Source organism: Dermacentor variabilis, chromosome 3, assembly GCF_050947875.1.
Source record: "Dermacentor variabilis isolate Ectoservices chromosome 3, ASM5094787v1, whole genome shotgun sequence".
NCBI classification, from domain to species: domain Eukaryota; kingdom Metazoa; phylum Arthropoda; class Arachnida; order Ixodida; family Ixodidae; genus Dermacentor; species Dermacentor variabilis.
Window position 1 is genome coordinate 55,291,352 of NC_134570.1, and position 21,595 is coordinate 55,312,946.

Consider the following 21,595-nt stretch of genomic DNA (forward strand, 5'->3'; position numbering starts at 1 on the left):
TCTGTAGAAGTTGGGAAATCTTGAAACGCATTAATCTGTTCACACTAATATGACAATGTATGTATCATGCCAGAAACGGAGGTAAGAGCACTTGACTGGAAGTGCAAGTGCTCATAGCAAAGGAAGAAATGTTACAGACACATATTATTGCTGCTAAAACAAAACTTTCCCCTTCTCCTCCGGCTGAATGAATATACAAGGCTTTCCACAACCGAGTGGTGTCAGTTTTCAAGTTTAGCAGCGCCATCGCTTCAAGCAAAGATCAGGTAGGTGTCACAAAGTTGAATTTTTTATCGAAGCAGCAGTACAGAATCCTACAATGCTATGAAGCGCTGAAAGACTGTTGATCCTTAATCAAGTAAGCTTTCCTCAGTGTTATATTAGGTTTAATGAGCTATTATCACCTTTACAGTCTATGAAGGTTATGGCTTTACATTACGCATGTGAAAAATTGCAAATATAAGGCTAGGATGCATCACGAAAAATAGAGCACAGTGCTCCAACCATGCTTTAAGGAAGTGCACAGATTTCCAAAAAGAAACAATTGGTTTTAATCAAACCATTGAGTGTCCAGATCAGTGTACGACTTATGTGCTGAAGAAAAAAAACCTGGCTTCATTCTAAACAGGAACCAGAAGTAAAGTAAAACATGTGGCAGAAACTAAAGTCGCAAGAATTTAAGAGAAAGAAAAGAGGCGCTATAATGGGGAAAGAAAAAAGAAACGATCACACTGAACTCAATTTCACAGGCAATGCAGAAGTCACGTGATTAAGTCTTGCACTCCCCTTCCCCAACTCCTGTGAGTGAACACCACGCATGCCACCCTTTTGTTGATTCCAATCACACAACTCTTCGAACTTCAAAGAACCTCTTCAGGTAGTAGACCTGGCCCAATGTCATGGCAATGAGCACGATGGCTTCAAAGAAGGCCCACATAACCACCCTCGAGTTGGTGCTGTCGTTGACTGGAAAGAACAAGGAGGTAAGAGGTTTGAAATGGGCACTGAATGTACTGCACAATAAAAAAAAATAGAAAAGAGTCAAGATGACTACATGACCTGCTGAAGTGCTCCATCACCAAAAGTGTACTGCTACTGAGCCTTCGCTCACAGGTTTGGCAGCCAGCCACGAAGACTTCGTTACGATGAGGGCAAAATGCATGATCGAATGTAATTAGCCTTGGCCATGTTGAGAAACCTTGCAGAATCAAAACTAAATTATATTGTGGGACCTAAAGTCCTGAAACTGTACGTGGGTTATGGGGGATGCTGTGAGGACTGTAAAGGAGGGCCACAGTTTAATTTTCACCACTTGAGGTTCTTTGCAATGCACTGAAAATATAAGTGCACAGGTGTTTTTGCATTGCTCCCTTGTTAAAATACCGCCACTGAAGTCGGAAATCAAACTCAAGATTTTGTGCACGGTAGAGGAATACCACAACCACTCGCGGTACATAGAGGATCAAACTATTCCAGCACATTGCATTACACAAACTCTCAAAGCTCAGTGTTACTTTCTTCATGTACAATAGCAAAAATATTTATTAACAGTGAACAGCTGCGGTGCTTTGAAAAAAAAAAAACCTTTGTTTCAAATTTTAACAAGTGATTTCAGGGATAACTCAGCACATAACGGCAACATTTTGTAAGAAAACCTGCCAGCCCAATTCTGGTTATGTAGTAAACTAATTATAGAAATGCAGACTGGACTTTTCTTTCCAATGTCAGGATGCAGGTATGCACAGTTAAGCTTTCTTAATGTTCGATGTTGTTCTATGTTGCTCAGGAAGCCAGGCTTTTTGTGCTAAACCATGATCAGTCGCACTCTCCAAAAGGTCCCCAGTATATGAAGAAACTGCTTGTTTGTTGCTAATGCTCTATTTATACATTTAGGAAATAACACATCATAATGTGGGATAAAAGAAACTTGCTAACACTGAATACTATAGTAGCATGTGAACACTGCTTTATATTAATGATGAAAACGGCTGTTCGTTATCACAAAATTATTCTATATTTGACATGAATTATTTCTCGGACTATTCAATTCGTACTCTATTCGTACACAAGCACTTTGGCCATTTTAGTGAGAGTGCATGCATTCACCAACAAAACAGAACTGCCCACATTATTTTTGCTTTGCTTAACCAGCTGTGCCAATGCTTAGTACTATCAGTTCCAACACTAGACAAAGAGAAATTCTTACCAAATGCAAGTGAAGATGTCATATACTAAAAGTTATAATTTCACCTTTCTGACACTGAAGCATGGTGCAATGCAAGTTATTGAATCAAGTGAACCCATATATCTTAAGATGAAACATTTTTTAAAGAACATTTCTGCACAAATACACAAAGCTCCTTACTCAAAACTATTAACAAAAGCTTGTGTCCCACATTTTTCAAAATTTTTATGTAGCTGTCAACTCCATAATTATGGTACGAAGCAGCAATTTCTCGAGAGTGTTATAAATAATAACAGCACCTTTTATGCAACCTGTTCAATACGCATGTACAACTTCATATGCGAAAAAGAAAACTACTCATGTCCCCAGAAGCGGAAGTCCCATGGTATCACAACCCAAGAGCATACCAGTCAACCCAGTGAAGTGTCAATCCTGTGGTATCACAACAGAAGAGCATGCCAGTCAACGCAGTGAGGTGGCTGCAGGCCGTACAATGGCCATGTCACTGAAAGCGGCCAGATTGGCCCAATTGTGAACTCCTCTTGGAAACACAGGGGAACTCACTGTCCCTACTGTCCCGGCAAGCGCTGCATGGACTCTGCTTTTCCATGGTCATAGTGTTTGAATGTACACACCACTGGTGTCTGGTACCATGAGGCCGCCACATCAGCTTTCAGTGATGTGAATAGTCTCCTTTTCAATTCGAGACTGCACTGCACTGCACTTGGAACGAGTTTTAAATGGTTCACATTAAAACGTAACATACCATCTGTTACCCTCTCGAGAAATGGAGACTCCAAAGCTTAATTTCTGGGTCGATAGCTATCTATATCAAAGAAATAAAAACGAGACAAGAGCAACCTAATGCTGACTAAGCTACAACAGAACCACATGAAAAGCTCTGAAACAACACCACTAAGTTGCAACAGGCAATTACAAAAACGGACACACACCAACATTTGAGCAGCAGTGCCTTGGTCACCCTTGAATGCTTGCTGAGAAGCTGATAAGTTAAAAACTAATTATTCTATCAAAAAGTGTATTCAATATCATGTGGTAACCCACAGATTATAACTGCAAGTTCTCCGCATCAGTAGCAGCCAGTTATTGAAACTGTAACAACACGGCTGCACCTTGGTCACCAAGCTCGATCTGAATTCGCCGTTACTACTTGCTCTAAATCATAACAGCAAGAAATAATTGTTAAAGTCAGCCATTGCTTAGTCTCATCTCACACTGAAAGCAAAGTATTAGCAAAGCCAACACGTTTTGATTTCTACCTATTAGGTGGCACCACAACATTTAGCAATGGTAAATGGATTGGCACTGATGAACACTCTTTAATTCACTTCGCCAATTTCACTAAGTTTAAGTGCAGTTTTCAATAACAGGATGCTAAAACATTGATCTTATGGCATGTCTACCATGGTTCCACAGACAGGCAGCTGACACGTAGTGGACTTGACATATATAAATACTATATCACCACAATGCTAAAATGCACATTACATGACATTACGCTGGCTCGCAACTCATCAAACCTAGGCCTTTGGCTAAGGCTTGTCCAAAAAGCAGTCCGTGGAAGCAAAAAAGTTGTTTAAATACTCATAGCACATCTTTATTTGTTTGTATTTACAAAGTTTCTCACTATCCAAATATATGTATGACTCTGCAAGGACAAACCAAGTAGTTTGCATTACCCGAGCCTTCCCTGTATGATAAGCCCAAGCACTTGCTTTCAGCACAGTGAGGGCAGGTTACTTGTCTGCAGTTACTGTTCTCCCCTGAAGTTGAAATTAAATTACAGGATTCACCGTTCCAAAACAACTTACATGCTATAACAGATGCCCCCAATAGGGGAGCTCCGGAACAATTTCAACCACTCAGAGTTCTTTAATTTGCACCCATAGCAGGGTGCACAGGAATTTTCGCATTCTGCCCCATCAAAATGCAGCCGCCACAGCCAAGACTTGAACCCTCGACTATGGTCATCAATGTGGACAGCAGCCTCAATGTGAACCCGAGTCTTGAACTCCGAGTCTTGAACTTGATATTCTGCTCAGTAGCAGAATATCATAACCCCTAAGCCAGCACAGCAGGTCTCCCTTTTAATGTTACTCATCTCACACTGTTCTCAATACTGGTCCTGTGAACGCTACAGAAACACAGAAAGTTGAGCGAGTTAACCTAAAGCGTTATTAGGCTCGAGCCTAGACTTTCTTCGTACAACTAGCCAGGTAGCATGGCCTAATTATAAGAGAGCATGTAGTGCGAGTGAGCGCAACTTTTTTCTGCATAATGGCACATTAAATCCCAACATAAAGCCTGTGCATATAATGTTGAGTTATGGTTATCTACAAGGCACAATAGACCTTATTAATGAAGCAGATCATGATAATTAATCCCTCATTCAATTTCTGTTACAGTTGGGTAACACCATTCTGGCCTGTTCCATCAAATGCTCTGTCTTATACAGCATGAAATGGTGACAAAAAAAGTAGCAACTGTGAGTGGTTTCTCTGCTCTGCATAATCACACATTATATGGCAACATAAAGCCTGGACGTATAATGTCGGCCTATGGGTGGATATAAAGCACGCAGACCTTTTAGAGTAGTGCATGATATTTAAAGGCTTCTTTGATTTTTCTCCATTTTCTCATATTTGGGCTACCCCATTTGCTGAGTGGCTAGGTAAATACCACTGGGTATGTGCCTATACTTGGCCACTACTCCATGATTGGTTTGTACCACAAGGACACAACAGCTACAGAAAGCTTCTTTGATACATTTAGACATACAGCATGTCCCAGCTAACTTTAGCCAGAGTTTAAAAATATGAGAATGCCATGTAGCTGGACAGAACCAAGGTAATGTTGCTTGCCGTCGCTTGGAGATGCTCAAATTATTTTTTTCATGCTGCCTAATTAGACAGTTAGTCTTAATCAATTATTCCACTTCTCAAGTATTGTAATTGTCATATAAAGTGTCAATGAGAAAATTGTAGAGCGACATGAAAAACTTCCGATACAACTTTCTGGTGCTCAATATGTGCTGCATAAAAGTGTTTTTCCGAGCGTGAAAGAAGCCCACATACACATGCAAAATTGCCGCGTGAGTGGTTGCTCGAGGCACTTTGCTGCATTCGCGAGCTTCTTCCAGCCCAGAAAAACCCTTTTATGTAGCACATATTGAGCAACAGAAAGCTGTATCAGGAGTTTTACAGCAAACCTGCTAAGGGCTACTTCCCCCAGGATCATGTCTGTGAGTTGACACGAAACCCGAGCCTTCTCCTACGACATCCGCGTCACACGCCACCTGCGTTTTCGTCTCCAGTTTATTGCGAATGCTCTGTAGCTCTCAATCGAATGTAGCTATCTTGAAAAAGATCCTACTGAAATCGACCGCTAAGACGGCTCTATCATTACACCGAGCCTCGTTTACTTGTCATAATTAATTCCCAGGGAAGTTGTAAATGCTACAGAATTTCCATCTGCTTTCAATACATGGCCGTCTACAAAGGGAGTATGGTTACAGAAAATGGCTCTAACTCTTGTCACATTGAAACTATCCCAAAACAAACTATATGACAATCAGCCGCTAAGATGACTAACATTAGGCTGAGTTTCATATACTTTTCATAATTACATAGTTCACAGTGAAGTTGTAAATATTGTGGAATTCCCATCTGCCATGCAGCGGTACTTGTACACGGCACTACTTCATGAAAGAAGAATAATAAATCACTTCACAGTCAAAAGATGTGTTCGTTGTCTGTGTCATTCGATAATAATGATGATGATGATTATGATGATGATGATGATGATGCATAAATGCATCGATTGATGTAAAGCACTACAGCTTTGCTGCTGATCCTTCATCACAGAGTGCAAGGACTGGTGATTTTTATGTTGCTCTACAACTTTCTCATTGACACTCTTCAGCTAACTGTAGTATATGAGGAGTTGATTAACTAATTAAGACTACTTATCTAATTAGGCAGAATGAAAAAATAATTTGAGTATCTCCAAGCAACTGCAAGCGACATTATCTTGGTTCTGTCCAGCTACATGGCATCCACATATTTTAAAACTCCGGCTAAAGTTAGCTGGGACACCCTGTATGCGGCACATACCAATCATTACCATTCATACTTCAACCAGCATTTTATATGGCCTTAATCTCTGTCACATCGCTGCACTTACATTTCACACTGTGCATCCGCCTCATCTGGTGTTTGCATTTTGTCCTAGCCTCTGAACAGCGGATTGCCAAACATGCACTCATATATTGTACAACACCCAAGTTGTGTCTAGCGCGGAGCAACATCGCAACATCGCAACACAACTTTTCTTCATGGGAATATGAACAAATCAGTAGTCATACTATCATTGTCGCCTTGCTGCTGTCATAACACACACCGCTCACATCACAGACACAATTGCTCACTTTACACAAGCATGTTCTCCCGTCTCGTAACACTTTGCAGTTCTTGAAACAATGCTTGATGACCGCGACTTCCAATATGCTTTGCATGTTGACTTCTACAGTGTCTGGGATCTGCAATTTTTTCTTTTTGTTCTGATTTGTAGTGATGGTAATGTCACCCTGTTTGCATATACAATATTTGTCTATAGTCACCGACCGATAACTTAGATTCTACGAGGACCGCCTAAAAATTCAAATAATCAGGACTCCAAAATATTAGATTGGCCAGAATATAGATGAATATTGGGAGTCCGAAATATTGGACTGGCTGGTAAATAAACAGCCGCAAGTGGCCAAAAAGTTTGTCAAGGTGTTGCTGTGCATACATAAGTTTGTCTACAAACATGTCACTCTGTATTTGGACCATTTTCATGCTGTCACTACAAATAGATGAAACTACAGTCAAAGCATCCACTGGTGGTGGTGACCTAGAGAAGGCAATGCATCATGCTCAGCAACATTTTCGAGAAAGTCTACGTCATCTGGCATGCTCACCACTGAGCCAAATGACAAAAAACTGCACCTGGGTAGCCGAATGATTATGGGTTTCTTTGCAACAGTCATTGTCCAGTACTTTTCGCACATAATCACCGGTGCAGAATTTGAGGATGTCAGGCCATTTGAAGCTGCTTCACGATACTTGACAAAAGTCAATCAGCCAGGACGATGTCTATTTAACACGAGCAGCAAATGCTGGATGCATGGAACTCGCAGTGCTCGCACGAAAAACAGCCTTTGCATAGGTTAGAAGCCTGACTTGGTTTGTCCCATGATTTGGGTGTGGCAAGCAAAGAATGGATCGACTAAGCTTAGCTAGTTTCAGTCTCAAGGAGGCACTGGCAGTATCACCAGCGACAGTGCCAGTGATGCATCCAAACAAAAATGTTGCCTTTTCTGTTCAAATCAGTGGTCGACTTAGTATGCAATCGTGGAGGCTGAGTCCAAATTATTGAATAGCAAGATGTAAGGCATCAGTAATTTTGTCCTATTTATACATTAAATATATGGGGCCAGTGGCAGTGTTGCGAAGCTGCCTGGATAATCAATGTCTGAATTATAGGTTGGTGACTGTACGTGTCCATGAAATTTGGTTGCTGGGGTCTCTACCTCATCTCATGCTTGTCCTTGATGTATTTGTCTGCTACCAGCAAAGACTGCCATCAATCAAGAATTAATGCCCAAGTCAGGAAGCAATTGTGACTCACTGGATCTGTGGATGCGGTCCCTGACCATCATGTACTCCTGCTCATGCTTCACGGCAGTCATAGATGTAGATAGCTCCTTGATCATGTCTTCCAGCTTGTTTTCATGCACTGCACAGGAAAATGAGATTGTCAAACAGCACCACCTGAGCCAAGCCAAACAAAATATAGCACTGAGATTACAGGATATAAAAGAGTAATGGACATGAAAAAAGACAGTTCAATAATGATACCACATTGAACATTCTGAAACGATCAAACCTTGACACACCTTTTCAAATGCGGTGTAACCTACCTGAACAAAACTCTGTCACTATATCTCTAATAGTTGCTACGGCCTGTGAAAGGTAAAGAATGTAGCGGCAAATGCCCATCCAAGCGAAAACGCATACATGCACCAGCCAATTACATCTTCGAATTCTAACTTTCCTTTTTCTTGAGCCTTGCTTCATGTTGCTTGGACACTAGTGGCACAAGCCTTCACACCCTCAGGGCGAAATGGAGGCAGCTCACTCATTTGATACAAGCATTCTTCATGTCTTTGAGTACTAACATGACATTCTAAGCTGTCTTATTTTTTTTCTTGTTAGGTGAAGTTTCAGAAAGTCTGCCCAGAAAATCGAAGTCTTTGCCCCTATTTTTTTTAGAAGTGTGAGGTGGTGGTGTTGTGAGTTCCCAAAAGGCTGCAAAGACTTGCATGACAATGAGCGCTCAGGGAGGCCACGTGCGTCGCAGGCATCTCAAGTTTAATGTTCCGATGAAAAAAATGTTTGAACCGGTGTGGAAACTATGTGGAAAATAGTGTAAAGCACATAGAATGGTATATAAATTTTTAATTACCTGTGTGTATATACGTACCTCTAAACTATAAAAAAAAAAGATACTGGAGGCCAGACCACCCTAAATAATTTGCTGTAGTTATAAATAAATAATTATCTATAACTATAATAATTTACTATTGTTATAAATAATTTGCTATAGCACTTATCTGACGGCCTACTTCCTGCTTCAGTACCCACCTAGCGGACGTGTCATGCCACATTGGCCTGCTCTGTTCCTGTGATTGCTGTGGCTGGCACATGTGAACCTACCCACAAGGAATGCGCACAGCACTCTTGCTTATTTACTTTTCTTTAAAAGGTACACCATCATAGCTAGCCTCACGGCTCATTTGCATCAGCAATTGACGTGGGTCGTGCAACTGCGCTGGTCGCAAATGGTCGCTTTGGCCAAAAGGTAACTGTTTTGGGTCAGTTCCTTGCTACTTGATTTTTCAATAACACAACGGCAGTCACAAACCGTCTGTATATACTGGCGCTTATTTTACATGCCAAGCAGACATAGATGGCATGAATCACTAGACAAATCAGTGTAGCAATGGGCAGGTAGCACTTACTGGTGTGACCATCGGTCGCCACGAGTTGCCCCTGGGTAACCAGACACGGTCGGTTGCATGACCTCCGACAGTCGCTGGTGTGAGTGAGCCCTTATTGCTACATGACATCAGCAAACTTTGCTATTTGTCATGGTGTGACAATAATGTCAAATGCGCTGAACACACACTGCCCGCTTTTCTGTCCCACATGTCTGTGGGCTATGGAAACAATGCTCAATAAGCTGTTCGCTTTACCCGCTGGTCTTCTTCAAGGTTCCAAAGGGGTGCCAAGATCTATATGTATTTAATTAACTCCAACAATGCAAATAATGTACACGACGTACTGCCAATTTATTTAGTTTTCATTTTCTTGGTATCTTTTATGCCGTACTTACACAAAAAAGCCAGTGGAGAACACTGGTTATCCACCCTACGCATTTCATGGCATGCCTAGCTCCATTACCTACTCTTAATGTCACCTAGAATACAGGCGAACACCATGAACAATTATGTTGCATGAACTGAAACGAATCAAAACAATTTGTGGTCAATTTTATATCAACTATTGCAACTCACTATTGCTAATATCAGGATGCTATACTAAACAATATTTCTTTTCAGACAGTATAACAGGCCTCAACAATGACCAAACGATCTACAAGAACCTCAGTTCTCATTTGCTGATGTGTCCTATAATGAAATGCTCCTGACATGCAAAGCCCTCATCAAATGGAGTCGATATACTACAATGTGTCTTACAGTAGTGACTGCAACAACTTGAAGTGCATTCGTATATTTGAGTAACTATGCAAAGTACTAGAGTACACATGCATAGATGTGGTCAAAGTACAGTTAACTTATGGGGTTTTACGTGCCAAAACCCCTTTCTGATTATGAGGCACGCCGTAGTGGGGGACTCCGGAAATTTCGACCACCTGGGGTTCTTTAACGTGCACCTAAATCTAAGTACACGGGTGTTTTCGCATTTCGCCCCCATCGAAATGCGGCCGCCGTGGCCGGGATTAGATCCCGCGACCTCGTGCTCAGCAGCCTAACACCATAGCCACTGAGCAACCAAGTCAAAGCACACTGTGCTGTACTACATCACCTACAACTCGATGTGGAACTGAGTGCCCTACATTCGACTCTAATGTAAACCCACCTTCCTCTCCTTCTTGCGTTTTGGTCGGGGCGTCACCAATGTCCATGGAGAACATGACGATCTTTGGAGTCATCGTGGACATGGCGTTGCTGAAGCAGTAGCGGTAGACTCCGTCAGCGTAGGCCGCAAACGTGTATTTTCCACTAGACTCGCGCTCTCCGGAGTAAACCACTTTACCATCGGGCCCGGTGATCTGCCAAGCAAGTGAAGGAACAACGCCATGTGAACGAGTACACAACACAATGCAGTGAGCGAAGCTGGTGGCACGGTACTTGACAAAGTATGCAATAGGACAAGATAGCATTGGCTCTCGCACCTGGTTTTTTCGATGATTTTCGGACAATACGCGGCGACAGCCGTTATGCAGACGAGATTACAGACGCATTATGTAACTTTCTCCTTCGCCTGCTGTGAAGTAAGTAATCGCCGCGCCATGGAGGTTGCGTTGTGAAGGACTCAATTTTCTCGTTCTTGTCTCCATTACGCTTTCTTGTTATCGACATTATCGCGCAAAAATGGCAACCAAACACACGTGATAAGCACAGGGAAATACGAACGCCCCGCAATTCCTTCGTCGGCACTCACCGCATGATAATAGAGTACGTTGAACATACCACTGTGGTACTGTTATGAAGAGAAATGAGCGGGTAAACTAGGAGAGCGGGTGGGAAATCCAGTTACTCGTACCCGACCTTTACTATGTTACGCTGACGTGCCACTTGACGGACGTCCAGCTGTTGTGCTTAGGTGGACTGCCCTCCGAATCCGTCGACGCCGATAATGAACAACCAATGCGCAGTGCGAAACAAGCTGGAAACCGAGTAAACTACCCGCAAGGAAAGGCCATATTTCACGCACCATTACATTTCGAGGGCTAGCAACGGTTGGACCCGCGAGGCGGACACAAGGGACGCGGCCGCGCCGTAAGCAGCAGCACCGAAAACGTTCAGACCACTCCCGTCAAGTGAACCATAACGCACCGCGAATTAAACCACTTCGCCTACCTTCACATCGATGTCTAAGAATCCGCCTTCGGCGACTTCGAACGTGAGACCCATCTTGGTGCCGGATTTCGCCTCATCGTGGAAGCACTCTTCGGCGTGAGCGTCTACAGTGATGAACAGGGCACGGGTGTAGGCGATGCACAACACCAAGACGGCCGTCCTTAGCGCTATGTACACTGGATGCATTTTTTTGTTCTTGAAGCGCGCCTGAAACTTGAAAAGTTAGGATCACAGTTTTTCAACGCCGCACCGCTCTAGAAACACATAACAACGCCGTCTGCCACGTTTGTTGCACAAAATGCGCATGCGTAAGCAACCGGCGACCAGTGTTGTTGAAGCTTGACGTAAAGTACGCCAACGTTGAAAAAAATCTCGTTTAAACGGAAAAACTCACAAGTTATTGTAACCAAAGCAAGTAAACTTATAAAGTATTAAGTTTATAAAAATGTTTACAGAACATAATGAAAGTACGGGCCTATCTTATTGTGTAGACATCACTCCCAATGACGAGTGTCTCAAACCTGAGATATCTCATGACACGAGACCATGCAAGAGACCTTCTTTCTCGCGTTTGCCCAATTGCTGCGCGCATGGTCGTGCAAAAGCGCAAGACGACAATGAATCTGTAGTACGGAGACAAGTAATTTAGTAGCATTATTCTGAGTTTCTTAACACTTACACTCTGCATTGATAAACAACCTTTGAAGCTTCACAGCAGCTCTAGGAATGTATCATTAAATATGATGCTTTCACTCTATTATGGTAGCCGTATGGTGGCTGCAGTAAAGGAAAGCCGCCAGCGAGTACCAACTGGATTCTTCGGAGGCTATATTTCAGGGCTCAGGTATGGCCTCCGAGATTGCAACGACGCAATCTCGAAGGTCAAGTTTCAGGCATGGCCTCCGGTATATGCGTGCGCTGGTTGCGCGCGCCAATTTTGAAGGCCATGTTTCAGGTACATTAGTTCAGCTTTCACCCAAAAGATGGCGTCGCAGTCAAGATCAGGTACCAGGCCTGACTTTTGCTAATGCAGTTCTATGTATTAGAACAGAGACCCGGCAACAGTTGGAAATTAGGCAACGTGGTGTGGGTAGGCTCGCTCTGGGAGCACATGGCAAGACACCAAATCTTGGAGTGCAGGGGGATCTGGGATGGTCTTCTTTCGAGGGCTGAGAGGCTAGTAGCAAGATAGCATTTGAGGAGCGATTGAGAAAAATGGGGGAAATTCGGTGGGCTAGGAAGGTTTTCAGTTACTTATACACGAGGAATGTTGACACGAGGTGGAGGAAGCGAACTAGAAAATTGACAAGCAAATACTTAGGCAGTAGCGGGGGAACAAGTAAGGAATCATCTGTCAAGAAAAAGGTTAAGGAGGCAGAGAGGGGTATGTGGAGTACAGAGATGCAAACCAAATCGGCATTGGAGACATACAGGACGTTTAAGCAAGAAATAGCCAAAGAAAATATTTACGATAACTCTAAGGGAAGCTCATTGTTGTTCGAAGCCAGGACAGGTGTACTGAGGACTAAAACGTACCGAGCCAGATACCAGGAGATAGATTTGGTGTGCGAGGCGTGTAGAGAGGAGGAGGAAACGGCGGAACACCTGATACTTGCTTGTAAACAACTTCACCCTGCAGTTGAATCTAACGGGGAACTATTCAAAGCCTTGGGTTTTAAAGACAGTGAAAGTAGAATAGACTTTGAACAGGTAGAAATAACTAAACGGAGGCTATCTGATTGGTGGACAATATCAACGCAAAAGGAGTAAATACATAGGTATGCATGCGTATAGAACCATTAAAGGCTAGGTGGCGCGCGCCGCCGCCGCCCGATTGAAAGGGTTGAGCCACAATCATCCATCCATCCATCCATCGGCCTTTGACTGTTTGAGATTCGATACCACTATTTGACGCCTCCGTTTTCTTCCGCCAGTCTACACTCTTAAGCAAAATTACACCCTTTTGCCACACAACGATAATCGTCATCTGTCTTCCCGATACTTCCCCGATACTTCCCCCGTAACGAACGGCATGCGCGTTATCAGCATGACGTAGCATTCCTGACAGGAAAGTAGCGGGCGCGGCGTTTTCAAGAAAGGAAACGCAAGCAAGGCAGATGACGATTATCGTTGTGTGGGGTTATACACCCCAAAGGGTGTACTTTTTGTCTACACTCTTAAAACGGTTGCACGATTTGGGGTGTATATTTGTCCCACAACAATAATCGTCATCTGGCTTGCTTGCGTTTCCTTTCCTGAAAACCCGGCGCTCGCTACTTTCCTGTCGAGAATGATGCGTCACGCTGATAACGCACATGCCGTTCGTGACTAGGAAGTACCGGGCTCGCAGCGTTAAAGGAAGGAAACGCGGGCAAGACAGATGACGATTATTGTTGTGGGACAAGATAAACCACAAAAGGTGTAAATTTTTCTAAGAGTGTACACTCTTAAAACGGTTGCACCCTTTGGGGTGTATATTTGTCCCACAACGATAATCGTCATCTGCCTTGCTTGCGTTTCCTTTCCTGAAAACTCGGCGCTCGCTACTTTCCTGTCGAGAATGCTGCGTCACACTGATAACGTGCACGCCGTTCGTGACTGGAAAGTGCCGGGCTCGCAGCGATAAAGAAAGGAAACGCTGGCAACATGGACGGCGATTATTGTTGTGGGACAAGATACGCCCCAAAGGGTGTAAAGTTTTCTAAGAGAGTACACTCTTAGAAAAATTTACACCCTTTGGGGCTTATCTTGTCCCACAATGATAATCGTCATCTGTCTTGCCGGCGTTTCCTTTCTTCAATAAGATCTTGATGAGGGCTAGTTGGTTCATACTTAGAACTGAGGTGAAACAACGCGAAAAAGACGAGGACACAAGGAAACAAATACCACAGACAAGCGCTGTTCTTTTTTTTTTTTTTTTTGTAGCCTCGCCAAGCGTGGTGACTACGTTGGCATTGGTGATCCTGGTGCACGGCGTCGGTAAGGAGATCCTGGTGCGTTGCCACAGGAATTCTGTAGATTGCCCGGCAAGTCTCTTGTAGTCGCGCAGGGTTCGGTCCTTTTTGCAGGGGTCTTTTCTTTCTTCAACGAGTACTTTCAGCCAATCATTGTATAATCGTATTTGGCGCCATTTTTCAGACCAGTAATTTGCACATCCTTTTTGCGTGTCCCCAAGAAGGTTCTACGAGACCAAAAAGGCCTGTGATTTCAGGTGGCGTAATGCGTCTTCTCAGGTAGTAAGGAACGTGACTGGCAAGTAGTTATGGCGATGAGGTTGACACGTACGTATGCTGGGTCTTGCAAGGCCGGTGATGAGAGGAAGGAGCCCATTGTAGAAGAAATTTGGATTAGTAAGATCTTGATGAGGGCTAGTTGGTTCATACTTAGAACTGAGGTGAAACAGCGCGAAAAAGACGAGGACACAAGGAAACAAATACCACAGAGAAGCGCTGTCTGTGGTATTTGAGAACAGTTTACACCCTTTGGAGTGCCCCTTCTGATAACGCGCGTGCCGTTCGTTACTGGAAAGTTCCGGGCTCGCAGCGTTAAAGAAAGGAAACGTATCAAGGCAGATGACGATTATCGTTGTGTGGCAGAAGGGGCACGCCAAAGGGTGTAAACAGTTCTTAGAGTGAAATGTGCACCTGCGCTGTCTTGTCTTGTCTTGTCTGTCTGTCTGTTTTCTTACTTTTCAGTCACGGGCGCAACATGCGCAAGTGAGCTCCAAATCCGGTACTGCGGTTCCAGGCACATTACGGCACAGTTCATTGCTCTGTATAGCGTCTGTTGCTGTCTGTGGAAGAGCGGTCAAATTTAGCGCCAACGGGGCTTCGAAAGTTTCGAAAATTAACGCTAGCTGGTATACCGTGGCCATGGTGCTTGCGCCGTATGTGGAGGGTGTTGATTAACCCAGTGCTTCATGCTTGCATCCCTGGACCCGCTGCAGATAACTAGGCACTTGCCTGTGTTGTCATATCGTGGCAGATTGCCAACAGTGAAGGCTCTGCTCAGGCATGCTTTGATTCACGAATACCTCCGGGTTTACCGATATCCAAGTCGGGAGCAAACTCGTCATCAAGTCGTTTCGAAAATACGATATGGCCGCTTCAGTGAAGTCTATCGCCAAATACACATGACTTTGTAGAGCATCTGAGCCAACGACAGCTCGTCGGCAGCAGCCTCCCACTCCCAGCACCCGAGCTTAAGCTTCCTCTGAAGAGGAAGCTTTAGCTCGGGTGCTCCTATCTAAATACATGTAAAAAGAGAATTCGTTTTTCTCGGCAACCACTACACCAATTTTGACGAGGTTTGTTGCATTTAAAAGGAAAACTTAAAGTCTAGTGACTGTTGGTTTCGAATTTTTGAGTTAGGTCGTCAATCTTTTATTAAAAGCTAGCGAAAATACGATATTTTCAAAAAACCAAACTGTCAAGTTTACAACTCCGCAACTCCTAAAAGAAAAACGATAATGCAATTCTGTGAAATGCATGCAATAGTACATCCAAAGCGGACAAAATTGACGTATTACACATGAATCTCAAAAAATTTAGTAACATGGAAATACAGCTTTTGCAGAACCCTTGTAAACAACGTAACAAATTCACGTAAGATGTAAAATGACATATCGAATTTGTCCGCTTTCGATGATCTAATGGATGCTCTTCACAGAACCGCGATATCTGTTTTTGATACAGAGGTATCAATTTTTAAAAATTATGCTTCTATTTTTTTCAAACGGTCAAATATTTGAAAATCGTTTTAAGAAAATTCAAGCCCTAAATAGAAATTCCGCTTCCAACAGTCACTAGAATTCAACTTTCTCTTTCAAATGCAATAAATTTCATTAAAATCGCTCCAGGGGTTACCTCATAAAAACGTTTTTGCGTTTTACATGCATTTGAATAGGCCGCGTCGGAGTTGGGCCCGAGCTAAAGCTTCCTCTTAAGTTCACTCTATGTATGTATGTATGTATGTATGTATGTATGTATGTATGTATGTATGTATGTATGTATGTATGTATGTATGTATGTATGTATGTATGAAACCAACAAACAATGACAACAGGGTAGGGGAAATTACTTGTACTTATTAATTGAAATAAAGAAATGATAAATTAATGGAAATGAAAATGGATGAAGAAACTGACCGCAGGAGGATATATATATATATATATATATATATATATATATATATATATATATATATATATATATATATATATATATATATAAAGGATGTGAAGCACAACTTCATGGTTATCATTGGTTTACATGTCCAACACTTTCGGTTGGTGGACATACCTTATATACCAGGTGCTATCATTTTTAAGTTTTTCAGCATTTTTACAAACAAGCTATGGCATATAGCATAATCCTAGTCCTTGAGCTGCAATATTCTAAGAGGTGGACTTTGCTTGCGCTGGCAATCAATACACATATTCAACTAATTAACAAAGACATTAATTTGTTTTTAATTATTGCTTTACGGCAAGTTACAATTTATGAATTGTAGCAGATGAGCTTTCAAGGCATATGTATATAGAGCTAATTTTCAGGATAACTCCAGTTTCGAGGTATTGACTGCCAACGTGTGCGATGAAATACATGGGCGTTCCAGTTACTTTTGCGCTTCAATGCTTAAAATAGCGTTTTGTTAAAGAAGTAATAGTAGAACAACAGTGCGTTTTCACCACTAGTTTGATGGCGCATATGTCGGAACCCCTGCCGTCCTCAAAATTCGTTCCAAGTGAATATGGCGTGCAAGCTCACCGCCTACAATTCGTAAATTGCAATATGTGCCATAAAGTAACCCATAAAAAACTAATCAGTGAATTATCGCTAGTAAGTTGAACACGTGTTTCAATTTCTCGTGTTGGTAGTGTCCGCCTCTTGGAATAATTCAGCTCCAGGACAACAACTATGCTATCTGCCACCTGCTATTTTTTTTTTTATTGCCTATAAAGCTTAAAGATGGTCACCGCGCATACTATCAGCCTGCTTACTGTTGAGTTTCTTCGGTACACATACAGGAGAGATAAAGCACATTACCGATCAATGTTTCGTGCACGTAAGGCTAAAGAAACGCTAATAAATCGCTACTAAAACAAAGAGACTGAGCAAAGCGGGCTTCTCTCGTCAAACATTCATGTGTTGAGGGGAAGCCAGCTTTGACGAAATGCCTAGCAGCAAGTCACGCGCGCGCGCAGCGGCAGCTTTACCACGCTTTTACGCGAGTGACGTCACGTCGGAGATTTGAATTTTGCTCCCAGACAGATCTTCTTTCCAACGTAACACCAGAAAAAGTATTGAAGGACCCCGGTAACGCTTTCGTCACAAGTATCGCCGCGGTCCTCGGTATCACTTTAAGTTAGCTTCACCTAATCGCGTGGCGGCTATGCGGCAAAGCATGCTTCAAAACCTGAGAAAGCACCGATAAAAATAAAAGTTAAAGTAAATGGCGACGTAAGAGTGTTCTTCGAGCAGCAGCTCACAATGTGTTTACAGAAGGTTCTGCGCAACGACGACTGGCCCTTTGGTCGGCACAGATGTTATCAACGCAGATTACTAGCTATGGAACTCCACTTTGGTGTTGCGGTGCTTCACTGCACCCAGTCATCACTTCCTTCCTCTTTTCTTCTTTCTATTCCCCCTTTCCCTCACTCCCAGTGTAGGGTAGCAAACTGGACGCTCGTCTGGTTGACCTCCTTGCCTTTCCTCTCTTTGTTGTGTGTGTGTGTCTCTCTCTCTCTCTGTCGCGATGAACACAAACGACCGGTGTGCAACTCACTAGCTGCTGGAGATACCCTCGTATCAAAAAATAAAGAGCGCTAACGAGGCGTAAAGAAAGGACGACGCCACGAAAGCTTGTATTCAATGTGTCACACCACCCGCCTATAGGAAACATAAGTATTCATTAACCGCATCCACTCATTATCATTTGCGCATGCGTGGCTGTGATCCCGATGTTTACCACACAGCCACTGTGTCTCGGCGTCGTATATGATCAGACGTCGTGAGAAGTTATCGAGCTATCCTATACAGCAAAATAAAAAGCGTTAACATGAGTGTTTAATACTTCGCTTTTTTTTACAACACTTGTCGTATTCCCTGAATGGTCCGCTAATCATTGTTAAGCTCCCAAGTGACCTTTCCTCCCCCCCCCCCTTTCTTTTTCTATTCTTCTCGGGCCGTCTATCACAAATGTTATAACCGCTCGTGTGATAGACCTTTCTTTGCATCCTATTGTAAGATCTACGTATGGCATTCAATTGATTTTGAAGAGAAAGTGAATACAACGAATAGTCTGTAGAAAAAGAACACCTTATTTATAAACGATTTTGTAATTGTTCCTGTCCAAGTCATTTATTCGTTATTTTAGTAAATTTTGTTCCCCAGTACATGGAACTATCCGCGGGTCGGGACAAATCATGATGGGGTCCTGCTTGCGCTGTGCGCAACAGCTGCATTGTTCATTTTATAGAATAATTTCGTGTTCCGAAGCAAAAAAGATCTTTCTGAAAGTACACACTTTATCCATTTTTTTAATAGTACTGCACTGGAGTGAAGACAATATACATACACGGTTATACAGAGTCAGTCAAAAGCGTAACCGTGCCAATGTACGTTTCCCTACATGGGGCTTAGCCTGGATCACCAAAGCACGCCTCGATAGCTTCCACTTCGGTGTCATATAGAAGAAGAAACGTGGAGGGTGACACAGCATGATCTCGTTACCAGGGTGGTTGCCGATCGAAATGCAATGGTAATAAAGTATAGGTTCTCTTGTAAGTGCATATTTAAATGCCGTTACGTCAGAGAGACGTCGGAGAGAGGCCGTAAATTCAAATTCTCGGCCTCTCTTACAATTAGGTTCGGCTGTATATACGCCTCCTCCCTCTCGTTCCTCCATGATGCCAGCGATTTGCATACACCATTGGTGAAGGCTCCCAAGATGCAGAAAGGCGTCACGTGGATGAGGTACGTGGCACTGCCGTCAAATCGAATGCAGGCGAAAATCATCACATCGTCGTCTACTCGATGACGGTATGTGACGTTGGCGTGGATTCGCCCTCTTAAAACGGGGCGGGGCCTAGCCCTAGCCGCGATAACAAAAGTTAAATACAATAAAATAACGCTTTCGCAACAAAAACGAAGGAAAAAAAAGAAACGATAAAAAGTGCGTGACAGCACCGACCCTCGACAGACGTAGGCAGCGCGTTGTTCATGACGCGGCCACTGACCTCTATACTACGATCAGCGGATGCAACACAGTGAGTCTCGAGAAGCGTCGCGTCTTCTTCAATCTAGGGGAGGCGCAACTCGGAGGGGTGGAGTAACATCTTGTGAGTTGAAGGTCGCTCGAGAATACGGGGGGTTATATAACGCCGCCTGAGGAGCACCGGCGCAACGCTATGTATCGCTTTCAACGCTTCGCTTCTAGCCCGAAACTGCGCAACTTCTTTATTTTTATTTTTTTAAGTATACCTTTGTGCGTCTCGGGTGAGGTCATAGCGCGGGCGGCGGCTCCTTGAAAACGTCATCAACGTTATACCACCACTATCGCCGCACCAACGTCACCCAAAACACTGGTTCAAAGGGCCTATCGCACGTCCGCCATTGTCTCGAAACGGGATTTGGCGAACGGACTTTCTGGAACCTCACGCACCACAAGCCTATACACGTAGGCGAGCACAAAGCTTTTCGGACGATCCAAATGCGTTTTTCTCTCGCGATAAGAAGACGGACGCGTAATTCTCGAAGCGAGGAAATAATTATTGCCGACGAAGACGAAAAAAAAAAAAACGAAGCAACGCTCAAGCGTATATACGCGGCGAGGCTCGCGCGGCCACTGTTCAGCGCATCGGGAAATCCGCGTCCTCCCGAGAACTGTCGGCGCCCCAAACATATATACGTACACATAACTATCGTACACCACTATATATATACACACGCAAGCCGGGGCCGGCAGCAGCATGTGAAACGGAGCGAGTCGTCGTCTCGTTCGCAGCTCCGACGCAGGCAGTGAGATTCGATCATCCAAGACATGGCGAACGTTCGCCCTCGGCTCTCGTATATTACAGTGCGTATAACATAACCGCTCGAACACGACACGCGGGCGCCCAGAAGCACCAACGGGAGCTCGCAGCAGCAGCAGCAAACGCAGGAGCGACCGCTGTTGAGCCGGCGAATATTAACTGTTCGATCGTGACCGGCAGACGGGCACGTCTTGGGCAGCAAGCAGCAGCAGTATGTACGGCAGTAGCAAGGGGGAAGAAGGATACGCTCGGCCGAACCGCAAGCAATTCTGGGCCCGAAACCGCGAGAAAAAACACGAGTTCAACTCGTTTCCCCCCCTCCCCTCTCACCCACGGCCGTACCATCCTCTTTCTCTCGTGTTCGTCTGCTTCTTTCTTCTGCTTCTTCGGTGACCACGCCCCTTCGGCGGTGGCCATTTGTGGGTGCATGCATGCCGGAGCGATGCCATCCGCGCGCGCGATCGTCCGGCCGTGAACGGCGGTGGAAGGACGAAGAAAAACAGCAACGAATCGAGAACGGAAGAAAAGGGCGTCTCGCGTTATTGCGCGTGTTCTTGTGTAACTGTTTCCGCGCGGCCGCGAACGAAACGGGAGCCGCGGTGCGTACGGAAGGAAATTACACGAGACTCGGAGATCCGCGACCGCGCGACCCGAGCAAGCAATCCCCGCGTCCCTCTTTCTTCTCAGTCCGTCGTGCACGTACGTCGACAGTCCCGCCGGCGTTTGTCTGAAAGAGGACGACGACAGCGAGACGAAAACGAGAGAGGAAGGGATGAAAGAGTTGGCGTATTGTCGCGCTGCCCCCGACAGGAACAACGGGGGAACATAACGTGGATCCTTCTATTTGGAAGGAATGTGTTTTCTGCAAAAAAAAAAAAAAAACAGCGTCTTTCACTTCCTCTTTTCCGGGACATATACATACTGTAGCTTACTCGTCGTATAGCTACACACAGGGGACGTATTTGCGACGATCGCTTCGGGCGACACTACTATCGCCTTCACGTGACGTAGGGCTCAACCAGTCAATCAGCTCATCCAAATTTCGCTCAACCAGCCAATCAGCGCACGACCTGACGGCGATATATATCGTCGAGGCGCCACACCATGGCCGAAAAGTGACCGTCGCGGAACCTCAGGGGACGTATTC

At 44.1% G+C, this 21,595-nt stretch overlaps 1 protein-coding gene across 1 annotated transcript; it reads right to left on the reverse strand.

Moving 5' to 3' along the window:
- Positions 1 to 527: 527 nt before the first annotated feature.
- On the reverse strand, positions 528 to 11,720 carry CHOp24 (transmembrane p24 trafficking protein CHOp24). Its single transcript, XM_075685164.1, has 4 exons — positions 11,415 to 11,720; positions 10,411 to 10,603; positions 7,877 to 7,984; positions 528 to 966 (listed from the first exon to the last, which is right to left on the reverse strand). Exons 1-4 carry the CDS (start codon positions 11,598 to 11,600, stop codon positions 842 to 844), a joined length of 612 nt encoding a protein of 203 aa, XP_075541279.1. The 5' UTR covers positions 11,601 to 11,720; the 3' UTR covers positions 528 to 841.
- Between the last annotated feature and the right edge of the window lie 9,875 nt (positions 11,721 to 21,595).

Coding starts and splice junctions, on each gene's coding strand:
- CHOp24 (XM_075685164.1), bottom strand. CDS start 11,600: ATGCATCCAGTGTACATAGCGCTAAGGACGGCCGTCTTGGTGTTGTGC. Junction 10,604..11,414: donor TCTTAGACATCGATGTGAAG/GTAGGCGAAGTG, acceptor CTTGCTTGGCAG/ATCACCGGGCCCGATGGTAA. Junction 967..7,876: donor GGACCGCATCCACAGATCCA/GTGAGTCACAAT, acceptor TGTTCTTTCCAG/TCAACGACAGCACCAACTCG.